This window comes from Orussus abietinus, unplaced genomic scaffold (genome assembly GCF_000612105.2).
Source record: "Orussus abietinus isolate OABI.00-Male unplaced genomic scaffold, Oabi_2.0 scaffold42, whole genome shotgun sequence".
Taxonomy (NCBI): Eukaryota; Metazoa; Arthropoda; class Insecta; order Hymenoptera; family Orussidae; genus Orussus; species Orussus abietinus.
In genome coordinates, this window is record NW_019394787.1 from 755,892 (window position 1) to 775,388 (window position 19,497).

The 19,497-nt window shown below is 43.4% G+C and overlaps 2 protein-coding genes across 4 annotated transcripts; both read right to left on the minus strand.

Moving 5' to 3' along the window:
• Nucleotides 1-639: 639 nt before the first annotated feature.
• LOC105697282 (neuroglian) lies at nt 640-13,601 on the minus strand. 3 transcript variants are annotated; one of them, XR_002762275.1, is made up of 14 exons: nt 13,511-13,601; nt 11,762-11,839; nt 10,613-10,745; nt 9,155-9,654; nt 8,166-9,081; nt 7,596-8,056; nt 7,159-7,515; nt 6,808-7,066; nt 6,413-6,733; nt 6,105-6,324; nt 5,870-6,026; nt 5,525-5,797; nt 4,634-4,935; nt 640-3,980 (listed from the first exon to the last, which is right to left on the minus strand). XR_002762275.1 is itself a non-coding variant. In XM_012420468.2 (14 exons), the coding sequence occupies exons 2-13, from the start codon at nt 11,814-11,816 to the stop codon at nt 5,073-5,075; spliced, it is 3,744 nt and encodes a 1,247-aa protein (XP_012275891.1). In that variant the 5' UTR covers nt 11,817-11,839; nt 13,511-13,601; the 3' UTR covers nt 4,794-4,935; nt 5,072. The 3 variants fall into 3 exon arrangements, 2 of the variants coding, with proteins under 2 accessions (XP_023289047.1, XP_012275891.1); XM_012420468.2 differs by lacking the exon at nt 640-3,980 and adding an exon at nt 5,072-5,164 and having other exon boundaries at nt 4,794-4,935; XM_023433279.1 differs by having other exon boundaries at nt 640-4,935.
• Nucleotides 13,602-14,435: 834 nt separating this feature from the next.
• LOC105697369 (scm-like with four MBT domains protein 1) lies at nt 14,436-19,048 on the minus strand. Its single transcript, XM_012420640.2, has 8 exons — nt 18,913-19,048; nt 18,719-18,843; nt 17,450-17,859; nt 17,276-17,365; nt 16,672-17,183; nt 15,741-16,591; nt 14,977-15,632; nt 14,436-14,876 (listed from the first exon to the last, which is right to left on the minus strand). The coding sequence occupies exons 2-8, from the start codon at nt 18,762-18,764 to the stop codon at nt 14,706-14,708; spliced, it is 2,736 nt and encodes a 911-aa protein (XP_012276063.1). The 5' UTR covers nt 18,765-18,843; nt 18,913-19,048; the 3' UTR covers nt 14,436-14,705.
• Between the last annotated feature and the right edge of the window lie 449 nt (nt 19,049-19,497).

Genomic DNA, 19,497 nt, shown 5'->3' on the forward strand with positions numbered 1-19,497 from the left:
ACCGTCAACTGCCGCATGGTATTACCATCACGAGTACGAGAGCCGCCAACTGCGACAGGTAGATAGCACCGCCATCGCGAGTGCGCGAGCTCCTATCAGAAATTCGTTGTGCCGTCCTTAGGGACAAAGAACGGTGAAAGGTAACGTACGAAACCAAAGGGCATCATAGGATGCGATCACGCGACTCTGCCCGTGAACAATCTCCCAACTCATCTCTGATATTAACCAATATTAACCGACCCTTCCACTAAAGGTTGATCAGGTATTATTGCTTTAAAAGTTCACGGAAAATGACCAACTTGCTTTCGGATTTATGGGAGACTCATTAAAATGTTATTCACTTATGCCGTTTCATGGAAAATGTCGATAACAACTGACTGCTTGGTCTAACAAACATGAAATTACGGCAAGACTCTAAGCCGGGTCGCGGCCAGCCGACGGACCGGCAATGAAAGACAATTCGACAAGTATTGGGTTCCGACACGACAGAATTAATTTAAATTTACAAAAAAGTGAGAAAATAGATTAGCGTGTCTGAAAATAGGTTTAGGAAAATATGTTTACGTGTCGAATAAAATGAGAACGAAGGAGTCCTAGAATCTGTAAGTAGGGGGAGAAAGGAAGATCTAGAACACACAATCATAATCCTATTCCTCTTTTTATTGACATGAGGAGTGGGGAGGATGTTACACGGACGTATGCTGGAATGCGCGTTACAAGGGTTATCGGTGACATCTGGTTAAACTTATCAAACGTTAAAAAAGGTCGCTTAAACGGTACGCAAGGCGTAGTCAACCCAATATCCGCTATTGGCGATACATCCAGCTGCGTTTGGAGGGGTCGAGAAAAAGTAAAAATCATATATAAAACTCCTAGAGCCCGACCGAGACGTAATGCGTCTTCTGTTCCGTAGAAAAATTGTATCCTAAACGAGGGCGGTTCGCCGTTGGCCGCGCGGCTCGAACAGCCGCGGAAACGCATTTTCTTTTTGCGGCTACAAATATAAATACAGCCTCGCCCGCGCCATCGGCAGCTCGCTTAGTCTTCTTAACTTTTCTAATCTACATGCTGGTGACTAATCGCTAATAAATGTAATTTACAGCGGAAGAATCGGCATAACAAGATGGACCGAGATACAAGGATAACTGCCTCGAAAATAAAAGCAAAACTTCGAGCTCTCCAGAACTCCCCTAATATACTGCTTTAAGCTGCCGCGTGTACTTCACAATAAAATGAACAAAAAGTACGACTCTAACCGGGAACACGCATATCTCGGTCCGCCATGATTCAAGAGACCTTCCGGATAAATATATTGTAAATAATATTATCAATACGTGTCCGAGCATTCGGTACCACATTTTCCTGTCATTTACAACGAGCCTTGGACTCGTTTAAACGGGAACAATTTACAGCTAATTCTACAGTTTGATGTTATCAGGTGTTTTTTAACCGGTGGATCGAACGCAGGAAACGTGCTGGGCAAATCGGTACCAATTGCCCGGACTGTTACACTTTTTAAATGCACAACGAAATATTCCATGATTACGAGGTAAATCAAGAATGCGGCAACGTATCGTAAAAAGTATCTATAAAAAAAAAATGATTGCGGGGTCACCTGTGTGAAAAATACTGGAAGTTCGTCGTGGAGAAGAGTCCACTTAGCTGGTTAATATAACTAATTAGAGATTCAAGCCTTGGATAGAGAGAAAGTGAGATGTATACAGTTTTGATACAGGGAGAAAGATAAACGTGCAATAGAAAAATATACTAAAGAGATACATGTATGCAGATTTGGTTTTCTAGCATGGAGAACCACCGTTTCGAAACATGGTTACCCTTTCATTGTTTCCGTCAACTTTCGTTTCACCGTTTTTATCAGACATGGAACTTTTTAACAACTTCATGGGTTCATTGTACGTTCCTTCCGCATGACGCACTAATTATTCGACCAAAATAAAAGAGCAATTCTTTTTCGATCCTATATTTTGAGACGGCAGTTCTCGTTCCACCAGAATTTCGGGACTCAGATTAGTCATAATTGGACCGGTTTATCGAGGGGTGAATATAACAGTCCTTAAAGATCTTTACAATCTGAAGTTAATCTGAAGTTATCGTAATGTAATTTGTCATTGACTTTGTCCTTCGTCTATCGCTCACAATTCGTTCGGCACGATTATTCGATATCTAAGTCCTCCGTACAGGATAATCGGCAAAATAAGTTTTCGACGAATGCGCGTTGTATCGTTAAAAAAGGCATCTAGTCAGCCAGTCGTGCAACATTTTCAAATAAAAAAAAAGAGATAGAAAATAGAATAAAGAACTAGTACCCGTCCGCATAAAAATCGCACTCCTTCCTCGTCCGTGTTGCTAAAATAAGAAACGTTGCACCCACGCGTAAAAAAAATGTCGTTTAAAAACGATCTCTCGAGTAATAAATTAAAAAAAAAAACCTCAAAAGCTTTCTCAATTATTCGAAAATGTTGCCCAGCTCGGTTACCCACTCGCAGTACTTTCATATTCTTTTCTCTTTCGTACCACAAGATAAACATTATAACGACATTATTACGATCCATATTTCGCGTATAATAACCCTTTCTTTTTGATTGTTTTCTTTCTCTCATTCTTTTTTTTCTTTTTTTTTTCCCCCAAAGCGAATATACACCGATAAAATTACTCGAAAGTCTCAATATGTCGCAGCGTGCCTAGAGGTCCGATTTGTGCCGTGTCGAAATTTTTGAACTTTACAGTGCATAATATACATCCTATATTCATCTTCCTTCTTTTCCTTCGTTTTGCGGAAAACCTGTACGTTCTATTTGCGTCTTGTTTTCCGATATATGGAAACGGCCGTACCGGAAGTCCCCGAAAACGTCAGTGAGCCTCGAGTTTTCGGCGAACACCCGGTACACTAGAGATTGAAAAATCACCCTGATGAGATAATAATTAATGCCACGTAATATAATATAATATAATATAATATAATATAGCTGCGCCCTCCTGTGATCATCGTCTTCCTTCGAAACTCTCTAACGTATGTCAATAATTCATATATAGTATCTCTATATATTCAATGCTTCAATATATATTAAATAATCATATGTCGCGTTATATCCTACGCTCGCTAGAGTACGCTAGACTTAGAAAAGGAAAAGTCGGAGAGAGAACTATGGTAAAACGTTCGTAAAAATAAAGGAAACTCCACTCGTCTTTTCATTTTCCTTCCTCAGGCAAAAGCGTGTCTCACATACAAAAAGCAACGATTAGAGGCCTTGTGTTCTTCCTTTTAAACTACTGTATAGTGCATTTACAATAACTTATATCTTTAAACGCCACCGTCACTTCCGACTAATTATAAACGTCCGAGATTCCTCGAGTTTGGGCCGCTGCTCATGTTCTGTGAAAAACTCTGACAACTAGATCCCCCTAAAACGTCTAGAGACCTAGGAAATCTAGATATTGACTCCCTCGAAAAGTGTTAAAATTACGGTCAGTTCAGGCCAGACTGCGGTTTTCCTGCCTTCGCTCGCCATCGCTTTGCTAACATGCCTTTAAGTCTGCATTTATATTTCCCTCACGTCGAACCCTACCACTACAAGACGATCCAACGAATATATCATATTCGCCCCTACTTTCGTTTCACTATTCGATGATAATGACTCCCTCTGCCTTTATCGATACATACACGAAGAGTATCTCAAACCAATAACTCATTATCATCGGGCGAAGAAATAAGTACTTCAATTGCAACACCAACCGAATCTCCCCCTCCTCGACGGTACGTACTAACCAATCAATATAAATCTCTGAAACAATCCGCGCAAATTTAGAATTTATACATTTTACTCTTTCCCTTCCGATAAAAGTCTTCATTAGCACCGCGCGTTAGCAATCAGCGAACAAACCAGCGAACGCCGAGACCTCGTTGCGTCATAGCCCCGGTATAAATGCAGCCCCAAAAGCGATTCATCATACATACATATCTGAAACGATACAAACATAACTTGAGTACCCTGTAGTAAAAGCCGGCACCACCGGTACAATCTGGCCTTATCGAATGCATCGGTATCGGCGTTAGAAATAGTTCCTAGGATCCTACTTCTATCGTGGACCTATCTCTTTGGGCTTTATAATCAACCGGGAATGCAGGTGGGATTTGACGTCAGATCTTCCCTTCAATGAAAATTGCTCTCCCGATGTCTCATTCGGGAATCTGTCTACATAAGTTGAGATTCGATGGAAAACTGGTGTACAAGTTATTCCTTCCGTTGAAATAATAATCAGTTACGAATTCCCTCGGCAAGCTCGGTGTCCTCTCATCCGCGCTGATATCACGAGTAGAAATTGGTAACGAGGTCTGAGATCGTATCTTTAAAGAAGGAATAACTCGCGCACCGTTTCCTACAAATTACGGCGAGGTGTCCCCTCGATGTCCGCGTAATTCTCTCGAGGGGGAGGACTTGGACCGACGTCGCGTCTCTCGTTATAAGTGGGAAGAGTCACGAGAGACACGCAAACTACAGGGAAACGTTCGACGGCGATCAATGTCTCGACTCGAAGAAAATTCGCGACAACGTATCATGGGATGGACGAGCCGCGTACGACTCGCCTAGGCGAATCGTACGTGTATACTTACATGATTGAAAAATCAGTTCCTTTCACGGGTGACCTATAAAACCCAAAACCAAGAAATATCTAACTGGCAGTAGAGTGTGGACATTGCGCCCAGCGCAAGGTGCATAGCAGCTGTCGAGGCAGCCGAGGCCTCAGACATCCCCGGCGTGTCGAGTAGGAGATTCGGACGCGACGTTTTAGCTGGTACAATTTGCGACAGTTAAACGTATGTGGCCATTGTACCCGTTGGAATAGGCGGCGTCTCCTCCGGTCTGCCCTTGGGGCCGTATTGTCCGATGAAAGAGCCGTCCTCCGTGAAACGACCTGCGGAGAACAACGGAATTCGCTTTTACATTGCACATTGCGCGGGAGTATCGAAGAGTTCGTTTCAATGAGTTGTCCAACGACTAATAATTTACTAGCGGAATGAAGAGTACCAAAGCAAGCTTCCTTCGCCTACCTTAGACTAGCGTTGCAAACGCTTGAGAATTTGGCTCTTGTTTCCGTTGGCGGCCGTACTGGCCGATGAAGGACCCATCCTCGTTCATACCCTCTGCGTTAAACCAAGCAACGCAACATACGAAACGAACGAGACGAAAAGAAAATTAATAACATAATCAAACGGAACTAGAAATTGTCAACATGCGTGAATCTGTGATACTAGTTGATTAAAAATACCCATGATCAAAACGTCAGAATAAAAGAGTATAATTAATCCTGATAAAGTAAAACAAGAACTTAAAGAGCAAGTAGCGAAAAAATTGGCACGGCAAGATATGCGGTAATCGTGCTGATGTCTAACTAAATAACGTGGGCTACGCATGTCAACTATATTCTGCACTCTATGCGTTCGTTCATAAAAAAGTAGATAAAATGTTGATGATAAATTCAGTTAAAGAATTTTATAACTAACCGGTATCTCCTTCTCCGTATTCAGCCATCGAGTCCGTGTCGGATTCGGGATGTTTCCCATCCTGGTGAGATGAAGAAGCTAAAGAAGCTCGACCTCCGGCAGATTTATTATCCAAGGGCTGCGAATATTCATGGAAACCGCCTTCATCGGGGTAGTCACCTCGACCAGCTGCTAGCTCTCTTTCGTGGACGGCATACTTTCCTCCTCGGTTACGTTTGATCACGCAAACGATGATCAATACCAGCAAGAGGAAAGCAATTGCCAACATCATTCCTAAAGAAGTAAAATAAATTTGTATAGACGATCCCTGACCCATTTCAATCAGGATATCAATAATATTTTTACCGATGAACCATCCGGCAGTGGCAACATTCTCTTTAGGCTGAATAATAGGTCCATCGCTGCTAGTTTCGATTTCTTGTGGTGCACTCTCCGTCACATAGTCGCCATCGACGGCGACAATGGTTACAACGTACAGTTCTCCACTTTGCAGGCCCCGGATCTACCACAGAAAGATGAAAAAATAGTTATAATCTGCCCAAGATAGTAAATGTAAATTAAGAAAATATAATACACTCACGTCGATTGTATTCGAGATGAATTCTGGGTCGGTTTGCCTAGCGACAGTTTCTCCCTTCAACTTATATTTGGCGAAGAAGTGACTGCCCGGATTGCCATTTAAGTTTGGCTGCCAAGTGACCCTTACAGTTGTTAAACCATTTTCCGTTAAAATTCGTTCCCACGTAAACTGCGGCACATCCGGAGGCTGAGCGATCCTGGTTTTTTGCTCGATAAAGTAACTAAAACCCAAGTAATAATTTTAATATCACTTTGGGTACAAATTAACACTAATGTTAATTAACATCGTCATCCAATAACTACTCTTACTCTTTCCCATCGCCAGCTCTTGTAGTCGCTCGAATGTGCACGCGGTACTTCGTATCTGGCGCCAAGCCGGCTAACTTAGCACTCGTTGCTTCGGGATTAGAAACGTGCGGCTCTCTCTCTAATTCTTGTCCCAGTCTGGTACCGTTTACTACTTGATAAGAAATCTGGTAACCAGTGAGAATACCGTTCGGCTCTGAAGGTTTCGTCCAGACCAAGAAGAGAGCACTTGACGCGATTGGAAAGGCCTCTAAACTGAGGACCGTGCCTGGCACACCTTCCGGCGTTTCGAAACTCAAAACCTCCGATGGTGGGCCGTTATATCTGAAAACGGTCGTATCACGGACGTAATAAAGTTATCTAATAAACTGCTCTTAACGAAAAAGTGTGAGATTTACCTTCCATTGTAAGCGAGGACCCGCACGTAATTTTTGCTATACGGAATAAGTTTAGAGATCAAGGCGTGAGTTCTATTGCCGTCCCGCACATTAATCTCTCGCATTCCCTCTTCACCATCACGGTCCGTCCACGTTTGAATTTTATACCCACGTAATTCACCACGTACCGATTCCTCGGGTACGGGGTTCCAGGAGACTAAAGCACTGGTGCTTGACCGCACTCGAATCAACGTAAAGTTTGTAGGAGCTTGCAGGGGGACTAGAAAAGACGCGGAAAAATTATGACCGTTAATCACAAGGTTTGAACAGGTTGATAACATTTAATTTAACCAATTATTTCGAAATGCATACCATCTTCTCCAGAGTATCCGATCACCTCATCTGGGTGTGTCCTACATTCTCCCTTCTCGTTAATTGCGCCAACTTTAATCCTGTATCTTTGGTAAGTAGGTTGATTGTCAACTTGAAGTCTATCGATTTTCCAATCATGAATATCCTCTATTGTCCATTTTTCTCCAGGGATATCCCGTTTGTAGTATACCCTGTACGTGAGTCTGGGAGCATTATGCTCTATTTGAGGCATCGAGGTCCATGTAATGACGATATTTTGAGGATCCGTTCCTCGACCCGCGACATTATGTGGGTTTCTATATGGTACATCAGGTTGAGTGGTACACACTTCACTATGCGAGGAAGGTAAAGACGGACCTATTTTATGGAAAAATATATTAGTTTACAGACTTTCTTACACGTTTCAGGTATTCGACATTGCAATCCGAGAGACTTACCAACTTTATTAAATGCTACCACTCGGAAGGTATAGTTGGCCCAAGGTGTCATCGGTATGATATAGTTTTGTTCGGTAGCAGGCACATCATCTTTGGCTACTTCCCAAGTGTCGGGAGTAAAACTAGTATTGCACTGAATAGTGTACCGAAGGATGGGTGCTCTGTTATCCCCCATCGGTGTCCACTGAACCAAGGCTTCCGTGGACATGCACTTGACGCTAAGCAATTGCGGAGCATTTGGTACATCTTGAACCGTCAGGGTAGCCTGTGCTTTCGTTTCATCCAAATCGGTATGCGCTACACAAGTATAAATTCCAGAATCGAGCTCCGTCGTTTTTGTAATCAACAATGACGAGTCAGTGGTTTGTACAAATCTTGGCTCCATCTCAAAATCTATAGGCTCGCCGTTAGCTAGCCAGTCGATCGTCAAAGGCAGAGTCGAATCGGTTACGGCATTGCATCTAAAAGCAGTATTAAACAACTTTCATCTCGGACAATCTTTCAAATCAACTTTTAAGAAAATACTAAAACCCAAGTAAAATAAACACATCAAATTTGACATCGGCATACCTAAAAGTTGCCGTCGACCCCGCTGTTACTTCGTAATCCTCCGGTGCATCCGTTATTCTCGTTCGTTCTCTGACCACCAGATTACCCGTGGCTTCCACTTCGCCAAATTTATTAGCTGCATGGCAAGTATACGTTCCGGAATCCAAGAAAATGACATTCTCGATCTCCAGGTCCCCGGACTCCAGAATCTTGTACCGACCCCCAGTTAATTCCTGGCCGTTCCTGACCCATTTGACCTCAGGTTTGGGTGCACCGAAGACGCGACAGGTCATCCTGATCGTCTTACCGTCGACGGTAGCTTCGTCAAAGGGTGGTTCCGTAATTTCAGGCTCCAGTGCCAAGACGTTAACATAAACATCCTTGTAAACGTATCCCAAAGAATTGGTAGCGTTACAGCCGTAATTCCCGGTGTCATTTTTCGTCAGTTTCTCGATGATGATCGAGTTGCCCGTGACCTTCCTTCTGGGATTAGGCGGCGCCTCGGATATAGGCTTGCCATTGTGTATCCATTTAATCTGCGGCTCCGGTACTCCACTGGCCTCGCATCTAAATTCCGCCATCTCGTCCTCAGCCGCATTCACGATTTCCGGCTCAACCGTGAAATATGGCACCGCCATAACTTGTAATTTAATCGAATACGACTGAGCATCGCCGACGCCGTTCGATGCCTCGCAACTATATGTACCCTCGTCCTCGAAATTAACATGCTTTATGATCAGGGACTTTCCATAGTTGCCTTGGGTTATCCTATCGTTAGGCCTGAGTTGATTGCCGTTCTTGCTCCAGACTATCTGAGGCAAAGGGGTCCCGCCGTATATGCAATATAACTCCACCTTCTTCCCTCTCAATGCGACCTCGTTTTTCCTGCTGGTGTATTGCCTTACCGGGGCGTGTTTATTCTGGCTAGCAGAAGCGCCTATAAATAAAATGATACATATTAACGAACGTCTGCCGAGCCAATTAATCGCCCGGCCAATCCATGTCCTTACCCGTAGAAATGACATGAAGCAACACGCGGTTTCCCACTTTGTACTCGTTCCTGAAGACTGAGGAAGCTGCGCAAGCGTAATAAAAATCATCGGACGCGTCGTTCCTGGTGACGTTGCTGAACCAGAGGTTCCCTTCCGGATCCAACGTCATCCTGGAATTGTTAATCGACTTGATGCCTCCCAAAGTGTCCTGAATGAACCAATAGACGTTCGGCTTAGGCCAGCCATCCGGAGGTTGACAAGTCAGCTTGAAGGGCTCCCCCTCATCGGCGCTCAGGGTCTTAGGGCTCTCGTCCTTGAAGGAGTTCAGCTCCGTCTTCCTCACGAACACCGAATTCGAGGTAGCGATTCCCCACTCATTTTCTGCGAAGCATTGATACTGACCCAGGTCTTCGTCTCGCGGCTTCGATATGACAAGGGTTCCTCTTCCAGGCTGCTGGGAAATGCGATCGTCGTAAGCGGGCCATTCGAAGTCCTTTCCGTTTTTAATCCATCGGTACCTGCGAGCAAATCGTATCACATTTAACAATACCACATCCAACGTCTGCAGATCTCGCGCCGCTCGAACGGAACATTTCCTAAAACGAGTGCACCGTGCACTTACATCACTTATAAGTAAAGTGGCACATTCTAGATATATGTTAATTTCGGTCTTAGTCGACTTCCTGGCATACGAGAAACATAATAGATGTCGGCCACTGCATCACCAAGTGCTCGTCCAATAAGTTCATTGACTTCGAAGCCACCGCGTCGATGGCCATTTAAATCTAGCACTCGGTTAACCACCGAATTCCCGTCCAGAATTCCTCTCTCGTTTAATATTTCCGTCGAGAGGAGAAGTAAGAGAAAAACAGGTGCTCGCAGCCGGATCATCGCGTGGGTAAAAATAGAATTAAATCTAATCGATGCCGCGAAGGTGTGGGAAAGAATGAGAGAAAAAAAAGGTCGACGCAAAGGTGATACATAAACAGGCCCGACCCATGGGTCCGGGATGGAAACGCCACGTTAAGTGCCGTTTCCGCTACGTTAGAAGATATTTTCTCAGCTCGGATCCAGATAACCGAGAGGACCACTCCCATGTCGGTAATACGGCCTCTCGACGAGACTTCTTTATCGGTGGCGGTAACGTTACACTCCCCGAGGCTGAGGTCATCCAAGTAATTAAGACCAGTTACTCAGGCTTCGCCGCTACCCGGCGGTCGAGCCGTGAATTGAGTGTCAACCATGTGTCACCGGAATTGAATCTCGCCAATGAGCCTCCTCTCGAGACCGTCCAGGACCAGGAGTGGTGATTTCCTCCCCTCCACCGGGTCCCTCCATTTTTCCCGTCGAATTTCTCGCGGCAGATTCCCCGCTCGCCGCCAAGGTCCGAGGAAGCCGACACGATGCACAGTGAGAGGTGAACGATATCTAGGAGGACGGCTCGAGGATAAAAATGTCGTAAACCAATGACGTTACCTGGGAGCAGGTTCACCTTCGGCCTCGCATTCGATCAAAAATGGCTTGTCGTTCTCGTTTACTTTCGCCTGGGCGACTTGGAACAGTTGTTCATCGGTCGGCGGCTGTTTCGATATCCGCGGCGGTGACTGGACTGTTGAGGAGACAAAAGCTTGATTAGAAAAAAACATGCCGACCACAAAAGGTCCAGTTAAAAACGAGATGACTGTTTTCTTTGCGTAACGGCTTTGACATCTAATCGGATTACGACGGCTAACAAGCGATACAAAAGTGGGGTCGTGATAAATTCTATGTATATATGTATATGCGATGACATATATAATGAAGTGTATAACAGATCTTAAGGACACCGAGAGTAGTACTTCAAAATCGTGAGAGATAAGGTGCGGGGATGAGGTCTGGCAAACGATCGGAAGCTCTCTAGTGCTTGGTACAAAGTCAACGAGATCTCTATGTACAGAACTTTGTGCTCCTGAACTATGTACAACATTACGTGTGACACATCCGATGAATGTAATAATCGGGATTAACAATTTGCTGGGAAAAAAAAAAAATACTAATAGAACTGGCCGATAAATCTATAAATAGCTAGCCTCGTTCGAAGAAAGCTTCGGTGCTTTTATAAACAATTGCAATACACTGAAGTTAAATTACAGCTGCACAAATGTTGCCGCATAAGTGGCTATTCCAGCTATAACGTCTACTGTGGCTCACTTATCACAGTTTCTACTAGTTGCTTCACCTTCTATGAAATCCGGGATTCGAACTATAATATAGAACCAGGAATTAATATCGGAAAAGAAATTTCCCCCCATATTATTATCCTTAATATCTGCATTATTGACATACATCAGAGTGGATTTAAATATCCAGAAATCGTAGAGATGCTTTTCTCCTTTAATCTCTTGACCTTTAGTCCTACAAATTAACTCGAGAAAATTCGGGCCAAAGTGATCTGCGAAAAAGGGAAAATTCGTTTCATTCGAAATGACGATTACAGATCTGACTCGTGATGTTCACGTTGGGCCCAACATTTTTACCACAAGTCAGACTTTTCGAAGGATGGCAAAGGGTTAATCATCTCAATCTCCATCCACTCTGATGTATTCCTTAGAAAACTATAAAGATAAATAAACGGTATGCCCTTACTTATGGCCGACGTGTGCAGCGCAAGTACTGCAACGATGCACAAGATGCACCTCATGATGGCTGGCTATCGTTCGCTACCTGAAATAAAAAAAAAAAGAAAATAACAATACCCTATGAATACAAAAGCCGTGCAACATTTTCGCGCCTTTACGCCGGAATAACATCGTTACCCCCGACGCGGATTACCGTCCCCATAACGTAACGTCGTAAATCAAAACGCGGGGAAATCGAGCAGATGTGCGAATACAAAAGATCCACGGAATATCCCGGGACTGCAGTGCTCGGCGCATCCAAACAATGCCACCCGTTACATTTGGGATTACAACCGTGACATAAATTCAGGCTCAGAGGAGGCATCCCCGATTTCGAGCGGATCCGTTTCAAAATACAGGACATGCAATTTCCCGAAAAGATATAACTGAATCATTCGCACGGATCGCTTTTTACAATGTCAAAACACGAAATAAAAAAATCTGTAAACCCATACACATTACAATACCAAAGCTCTCGCGTTTAGTGTTAGTACTTGGAAAAACCGTTGCATCTAAACGATACAGCTCGCTACACAATGTTGCCAACTTCAGTTCGGTTTACTCTAGTACAGTTAGATTAAAACAATAGTAGAAATTGAAAACTTTGAATGTATGCAAATATTTAAATCTAAATCTCGTATGTGTTTAAAGAGGAAAGAGAATGCGATTCGACGCATTAAACGATTATTAATATTCAACTGAAAATGAATGTCAAAGAGTTTAATTTAATTCCCCATTGCAACATAACATAAACGTCTTTACAAACAAAGCCAAGAATGTAAACAAAAATATCCATCGGCAATGACAAAGTCGTCGGCGGACGCGACTTCACTTTCTACTGAAATGATGTACAATTCGCGTACTATTATTGTTCTAAAAATGCATAGTACACCTGACTAAAGTAATAGTACAAGTACTATAATATAGTACGGTTGGCAACACTGCCGCTACATCGAATGTCCCAGTCGGCGAAAGAAAGGAGAGCGCATCCTCGTTTTCGGCCGAACAGAGAATCCCGTTCCAGGATTCGAATCGCGCGCATTGTTTAGCCCTAACGGTTGCCATTGGCGACGCCCGCGATCAGGGCGTAGGAAAAGCGCAGGAGCGCGCGGCGGCGAGTGCGCATCTCGCACACCTTCGCACACCTGGGCGAACCGTGGCCCGGGTCTTCGCTCCCGTTACACACCCTGCACCGCGCTGCCCGGTGCCGCCGCGGGTCTAACGGGCCGATGAGAAATATAAAAAGAAATAATGCCGTTTCCCCATAGAGCACGCAGAAGTCCGATCGCGAGACTCGCTACGGAAAACGCAGCGAACAGGTTGCGGCGCGATGATCTCACCGAAGACTCGGACGTCCTCCACTAAATGACAGCATCGTCCGGAAATAGAGACATCGAATCGGGCACGATTGACGTTCGAGCGCGATAGGCGGGTCGGTTTGGATGGGGATGAAAGAAATTAATTGTTTATTTATAATCGGTCCTCGCGGGCTGGTGGGAGAGGCCAGCGTGGGGTAAGGGGAACAGGGTCGACACACTCGTGCTCGACCGCGCGCGGTCACACCCGTCGTGTGTGTCGGGAACGAACGCATTGATCGCGCCGAGCGCGCTGTCACTCGGCTTTGGCCCACCATAGAGTGCCCGTGCTACCGGGCCAGATAACGTAACAGGGAAGCTGATATCGCGAGGCAGACGTCACCGATAACTGGTTCACTTACCTATCTCAACGGCCAATCATTCGCTTTTCGCCCCGCACAACGCGCATCACCAACTCATCGTCGACAACCACTGACCACCACTGACTGGCGCACACTTCACGCGCTGCGTAAGCAGGGTGAGGCAGCGCCGCCTGGCACAGGGGCGGCGAACTACGCGGCGCGTGCGCCGGAAACCGCTGGCCAATCACGTGCCTCCTCGAATCGCGGCCGTGGAAGACGGCGGCGCGAAATTCGAACTAAACCTCGGGCGTCGTTCGTGGCAATTGTTTTTTTGTATATGCATTAGTTTCTTTATGATCGTTGGTAATGTTCAATTGACCGCTAATTGTTTCTGGACATTTATTGTCGCGTTTGCTTAGAGGATCGGGAATGCTGCTAGGTCTGTGCGCCTGGATCGCTGCGGTTGTAAACTTTTTTTTAGACGCGCAAACCACGTCGACTTTCTCCGCTCTTATATGCCTTCGGAAATGCGAGCTCTTTGGCAAAGCGACAGAGCAAGTTTAAAGGTATCTGGCACGGTTGACTCCGTCTTTGTTGCAGATTTAGAATGAAATACGACGAGGCAAACGAGGAAAGTGTGGGTGAATGTCCCGAGGTAAAATGTCCTAAATGCGAGATGGCCGAAGGCAGCATTGTTATTTCTAGAGACGAAACGCGAAGACTCGTATCGGTTCGGCAAACAGCGGTTACGAAACATCACGGACTACGGTCCCGTGGGGTTTGCACTTCCGGTTACGACAGAAGGGAACCCTTAAAACTTAATTCAATCGATAGTCGATATTATCGATCCGCAAAATCATGACTCATCGAGTCAGCGACCAAGGACTTCCATTTTCAGTATAGGACGATGGGACGAGTATTTGTCTAGAATAGGCCATATGGGCATGATCTGCACGATCAGAGTATTATTCTAACAGAATGTCTTTATTCAATCTCAATAAACAAAATTCACGAAAAATGTGCAAATCTCGTAAACGAATAACATTTTATTCCAGTTTCAATATGTGATCACGCATATTTAGATTATGCGATGGAAATGCCTGTGGATGTCTTATAAAACGCATCCGCATACAGTATATAATCTCGTCATTAGATTTATGAATTAAAGTGCGACTATCATGATACAATTGTACAATAAATAACATTCACAAGAATCGCCAATGATCCGACGATACACATTCACAGTTAAGGAGTCTTATAATATTTGATACTGTTCCGGTTCGACTTCGTTGATGTGTCGCAGGAAGAACGTCACTTTGACTTGTTCTACGTGACGACACAATTTCATAGCTGAACTGGTTCGTAGTTTCATGTGTTGGGTGATCGATGGCAGGTTCAGCAGGAGAAAAGCAAGTCCGTCGATCTCCTAAAATATTTAATATGAAATAAAATCAAATGCTGAAATAACTACTTCCTTTAAAAAATAAAAGCAAAGAGTACGTAACTACATATCTCTCGTTACCTACCTCTTGCTTAACTCGATACGCAATATCCTTGCAATCCGTGGTCTTTCTAAGATATCGAAAGACATCATCGACGCTCCAGAAAAGAGGATTCGAATCGAGTTTTCGAGTCTTCGGCCGTCTTTGTTTTTTGTGCTTGAGTACATAATCGGCATCTCCTTCGGAGCAGTCTGATTCTATACTGGTGTCCCATTCTCGTTCCCTCTTCACGCCTCTAGGCCCGGTACCATTCTGGTTGCACCTCGAAATTGGCTTAATGTTTCCTCCGCCAGAACTTCCCTCGGTACTGTCTTTACTTTTCCTATCATTGAAAGAACTCCTAGAGTCTTCGGATGCGTTGCTGGAAGGTCCTTCCGTCTTGAGGTCGTCAGATTTGTCGGACTTTTCGAGGCCCTTTTGAATCATTATGTCGATCTCAGAAAGAGGAGGCCTATCGTCGAAGGCTTCTTCCATTACCATGGAAGCATGTTTCGCGAGATCCAAAGTCATAAATGACATTTCGTCCTCGATTTCCCCGGCTTCGTCGCTAAGGACTTTATGGCGACTCGCCCACCGACCTCGACGCCTTTTACGCCGTCCTCCCCATGGCTTCGGCTTTTGTACCATGATGCTCGTGTAGCCCTTTGGCTTCCCTCGCCTGCCTATTCCCACGCTTGCGGCTGTAATTAAAAATAAAATACTTTCAAATGAGCAGAGTACATATTTTATTAAATATACTTCAGTCTTGCGAAATACGCTGAACGGAGTAATTTAATTATTGCATTTACCGATCTTCGATTTCGACGTCTTGTGACATCTGTCCGGGCATTCATCCTCCGAAACGTAGAGAGGACCGAATAAATTAGGGCAAACCATCAATTTCTTACAAATATTTCGACAGAAGTCGGCGACCATGTCACCAGACGTGACTACGGCAACACTAGCTCGATAAGTGTTATTCTTGTGCTTTGCTTTAAGTACTTCCAAGTGGTAGCCAGGATCGGGTTTAGAGTCGCACTGAAGAACTTTTAAAATTCTAGAGCTTCTGTAGCCGACAGAGACTATCATGGACAGAACTTCTCTCATGACTAAAATTACGGGACCAGGACCCACCGCTTTCGGAAGGGTGGCTAATTTCCCCTTGGAGATCATAGGGCCCGTATAGCAACGGTAATTGAAATAAATTTTCGGGCACCATAAAGACGACCTAGGCTCGGATATGGGAATATCCAAAATGTCTCTTTTCTTTGTCTCCTTTACAGGAACCTCCAATTTCTTACAGATTTCGACGTAATCTTTGGGTGGCTTTAGTGGGTAATGATTAGACTCGCACCAGCCTACTGGAAAGATTTTTAAAGAATGCATAAAGACTACGTGCTCGGGACGAGTGTCCTCGTAATTGTCTAATTTTAACCATAACAAATTGCCGATTATTTTTGTAATATGTGCTGCACAGATGACACTTTCATCCTGCGGATCGACGGCTTCTAATCGCATGCCACATTCAAATCCCGCATCAACTGCGCTTTCTCTTTCGTGAAACAAGTCTTCGGTTGCTGCTACAGAATTCGTCTCTTTTAAATATTCCTCCCAGTCGAATTCGCCCGACTTACTTATCCAACCATCTGGATTTGTAACCCTGTGAATAAAATAAAATGTTTTTAATTTACTTATTGTATAATACACCTCTTATATTTCCTGACTGTGAGCGGAACTTACTTTAAATTATTTTTCTTAGCCCATCCGATGGGGAAAATATAAGGATGCTCACTAGTACACAGCCAAGTATCTCTTTTGGAAACATTAACGAAAGCTTCGCTATTTGGTAGCTGTTCCTTCTTAATAAAATCATCAATTTGTACCAAAAAATATGTGTCATCGAAGACTTTCATGACAGTCGCCACACATATCTTTGCTCTATCATCGGGTGAAAGAGCTTCCAACTTCATACCAATTTTAAAATTATGGGGCGAATGATTTATACAATTTTTAAATAAATTATCTGGAATTTCATCGTTCTTTGGACATGATTCTGTCAGTTCCTTCCACTCTTCGTAGGTGTGCATCTCAAGAATGGAACTAGGAGGCTCCAAGAACCACTGAGACTCTGACTTATTTGCAAAACCATATTGGTACAAGTGTTCTGAAGTACAAAATATCCAGAAATCTTGAGTCTTCGATCCTGGAGTATCATATCGCAGCAGTAAACGACCTCCCACATTTTCAATTATCTAAAATTAAAACATATTTGATATGTTATCTCACGGTGCTGCTTTGGGCTATTAATGTAGTTGATCAGTTAAAACATGATAACTGTAATTACCGTAGCAACCCATAATTTATATGGATGCCTTACATCACTGACTTCGACTTTCATTCCATGCTTGATTCTATCGGTCATACTGAGTCCATCCTGTATAATATGTTGTATTAGTTACTTAGAAACTTTCTTAAAAATTGTCAAAATGTAACATAATAATATCTATAAAATACACACCCCGGCTAACATTTCTGATGGAATGGACCTTGCAGTCATTAAAAATTCTGGCAGTCTTTCTAAACAATCAGGTGATCGTTGTAATACAACATCGGGTGGTTTTAATTTTTTATCATTCCTTACGCACCACCCGAGTTCGTGAGCTAATTCCTTAGTGAGATTAAACCAAAATTCAAGTGACCGGTCATCTCCACCGAAATATCTTAATCGCAATAAAGGGCCACATGCCATTACAATTGACGCTACCCAGTAGCATCCATCATCTTCTGTATTTTTCTTTGTTGGTACTTCTAAAGACATGCCGATTTCAATACCACTTTGCAATGTCAACTCAACGTGAGGAAACATAATCTGTGGTACTTCGACACTTTCCGTAACATCCAAATAATCTTGCCAGACGAAGCCATTGTCTGGAAGAGCATCAAATACACATTTATATTTTAAAAAATAATTCATCACTGTATTTAAAAAATAGCATTAATTTACTATAAATGAAAGAAATATTTATCAAGTTAAAAATACCTTTAAAAAATATTCGGTTAAAATATATTACTATTTTATTAAATAAATAATAGATAATAATTTTTTAAATCATAAATGTATTTAATTAATAAAGGATATTTTTGACAAATATTTCTAGTATTTCACTGAAAACAATTTATATGCATTATAAAAATGCATGATTTTAATGAATTTCATTAATTACAATTGATATTAATTAATTACAATTTCCCTTTGAAAAGATAATATATGCTGCATCCACATCACTATATGAACTGCAATAAAAACTTTATTAATCCAGCAAGCAAAACATAATTATCACATATCTCAACAAAAATATTGCACAAATTAAATGAATTGGCCAAGTTATAACTCCATCAAACTATTCCATAATAAAGTCAAACACATTCTCATGGCATTACTTCCCCACAAAGGTAACAGTACTTAACAACTAAACATAATTGTCCTACTTTCCAATAAAGACTATCACTATGCAAGAATTAAAAAATCTTGTGAGAAATTCCATTCTGAAATTCAATCATAATAAGGAATCATTAAATCATCGTCTTACTAACCCTGCATATGTATAATGATCGTGCAGAAGTGAGATAGAAACTGCATGTCCTCTATTGAATACTTAAGTATTTCACTAACGCGAGGGCTAGAAAAACGGTCGCTGCGCATTGATAAACGAAACCAAACACTGTTACATAATTAAGAAACCCCCCATAAGTCGTTTTCAACGAAGATAACCATAGAAAATCTCACCTCCGTCTATAGTTTTCTCCTGTGTTCGATGTGCGCTCGACTCCATGGTCTTTATTCCTCTGTGTGTCGGCCCTCTCTCTCGCACTGCCGTTACACCGAACGCGCTCTCCCACACGGCCTAAAACCTGATACGAATTCGAGCGCGTTAAATGATTCTATTTTACCGGGGTTACAGAGCTTCCCAATGGTCTTACCTGTTTGCGATAAATGCGGAATTCCCTCGAGATATCGCTGTCAATACGTTTCACACTCCCGCTCGGTTTGCAAAGAGTTAGTTAAACGAAAACATGCCATCGACTATCGCAACTCGGTCCTTCGACTGGCTGCTCGTCATACGCGGACTCTTGCGCTCTGCTTCTCTCTCGCTCTATTGCCGCTCTCGCTCACTCGCACGCGCGCCTTCATGACGCGCCCTCTCTCACAGTTGCTTTCCTTCTCGCGCAGACTTCGCTGCGCTAGTGCCCTCTTTCTCGGATGCACTGCTACCGAACTGTAGGTGTATACCTGGCCGCGTAAACCTGTCATGAGGCACTGAGAGATGCGTCCACGTTTGACCCGCGCAGCCGCCATCTTGAGAAAGGTTCTCCTGTCGACCAATCCGCTGTGCGAATGCCCTAATGATGCGAAATTTGAATACTGGACGACTCGGACAGACATGTCGCTCACCTCCGTTTTAACTAACAACGTAACGCAAAAATCATTCTTGACGTGATTTTTCATTCAATTTGAGCGGTGGCTTAATAATAAACGAGATTTTTCAAGTTTTTCAATTGGTACGG

Excerpts from the sequence above, each read along its gene's own strand:
- LOC105697282 (XM_023433279.1), bottom strand. The coding sequence starts at position 11,816 with ATGAGGTGCATCTTGTGCATCGTTGCAGTACTTGCGCTGCACACGTCG. Across the intron at positions 7,516-7,595 it reads GGTAGCATTTAATAAAGTTG|GTCCGTCTTTACCTTCCTCG; the intron begins GTAAGTCTCTCG and ends TCCATAAAATAG. Across the intron at positions 6,027-6,104 it reads TCATCTCGAATACAATCGAC|ATCCGGGGCCTGCAAAGTGG; the intron begins GTGAGTGTATTA and ends TTTCTGTGGTAG.
- LOC105697369 (XM_012420640.2), bottom strand. The coding sequence starts at position 18,764 with ATGGAGTCGAGCGCACATCGAACACAGGAGAAAACTATAGACGGAG. Across the intron at positions 17,860-18,718 it reads GGAGAAAACTATAGACGGAG|ACAATGGCTTCGTCTGGCAA; the intron begins GTGAGATTTTCT and ends ATGCTCTTCCAG. Across the intron at positions 16,592-16,671 it reads GCTAAGAAAAATAATTTAAA|GGTTACAAATCCAGATGGTT; the intron begins GTAAGTTCCGCT and ends TTTTATTCACAG.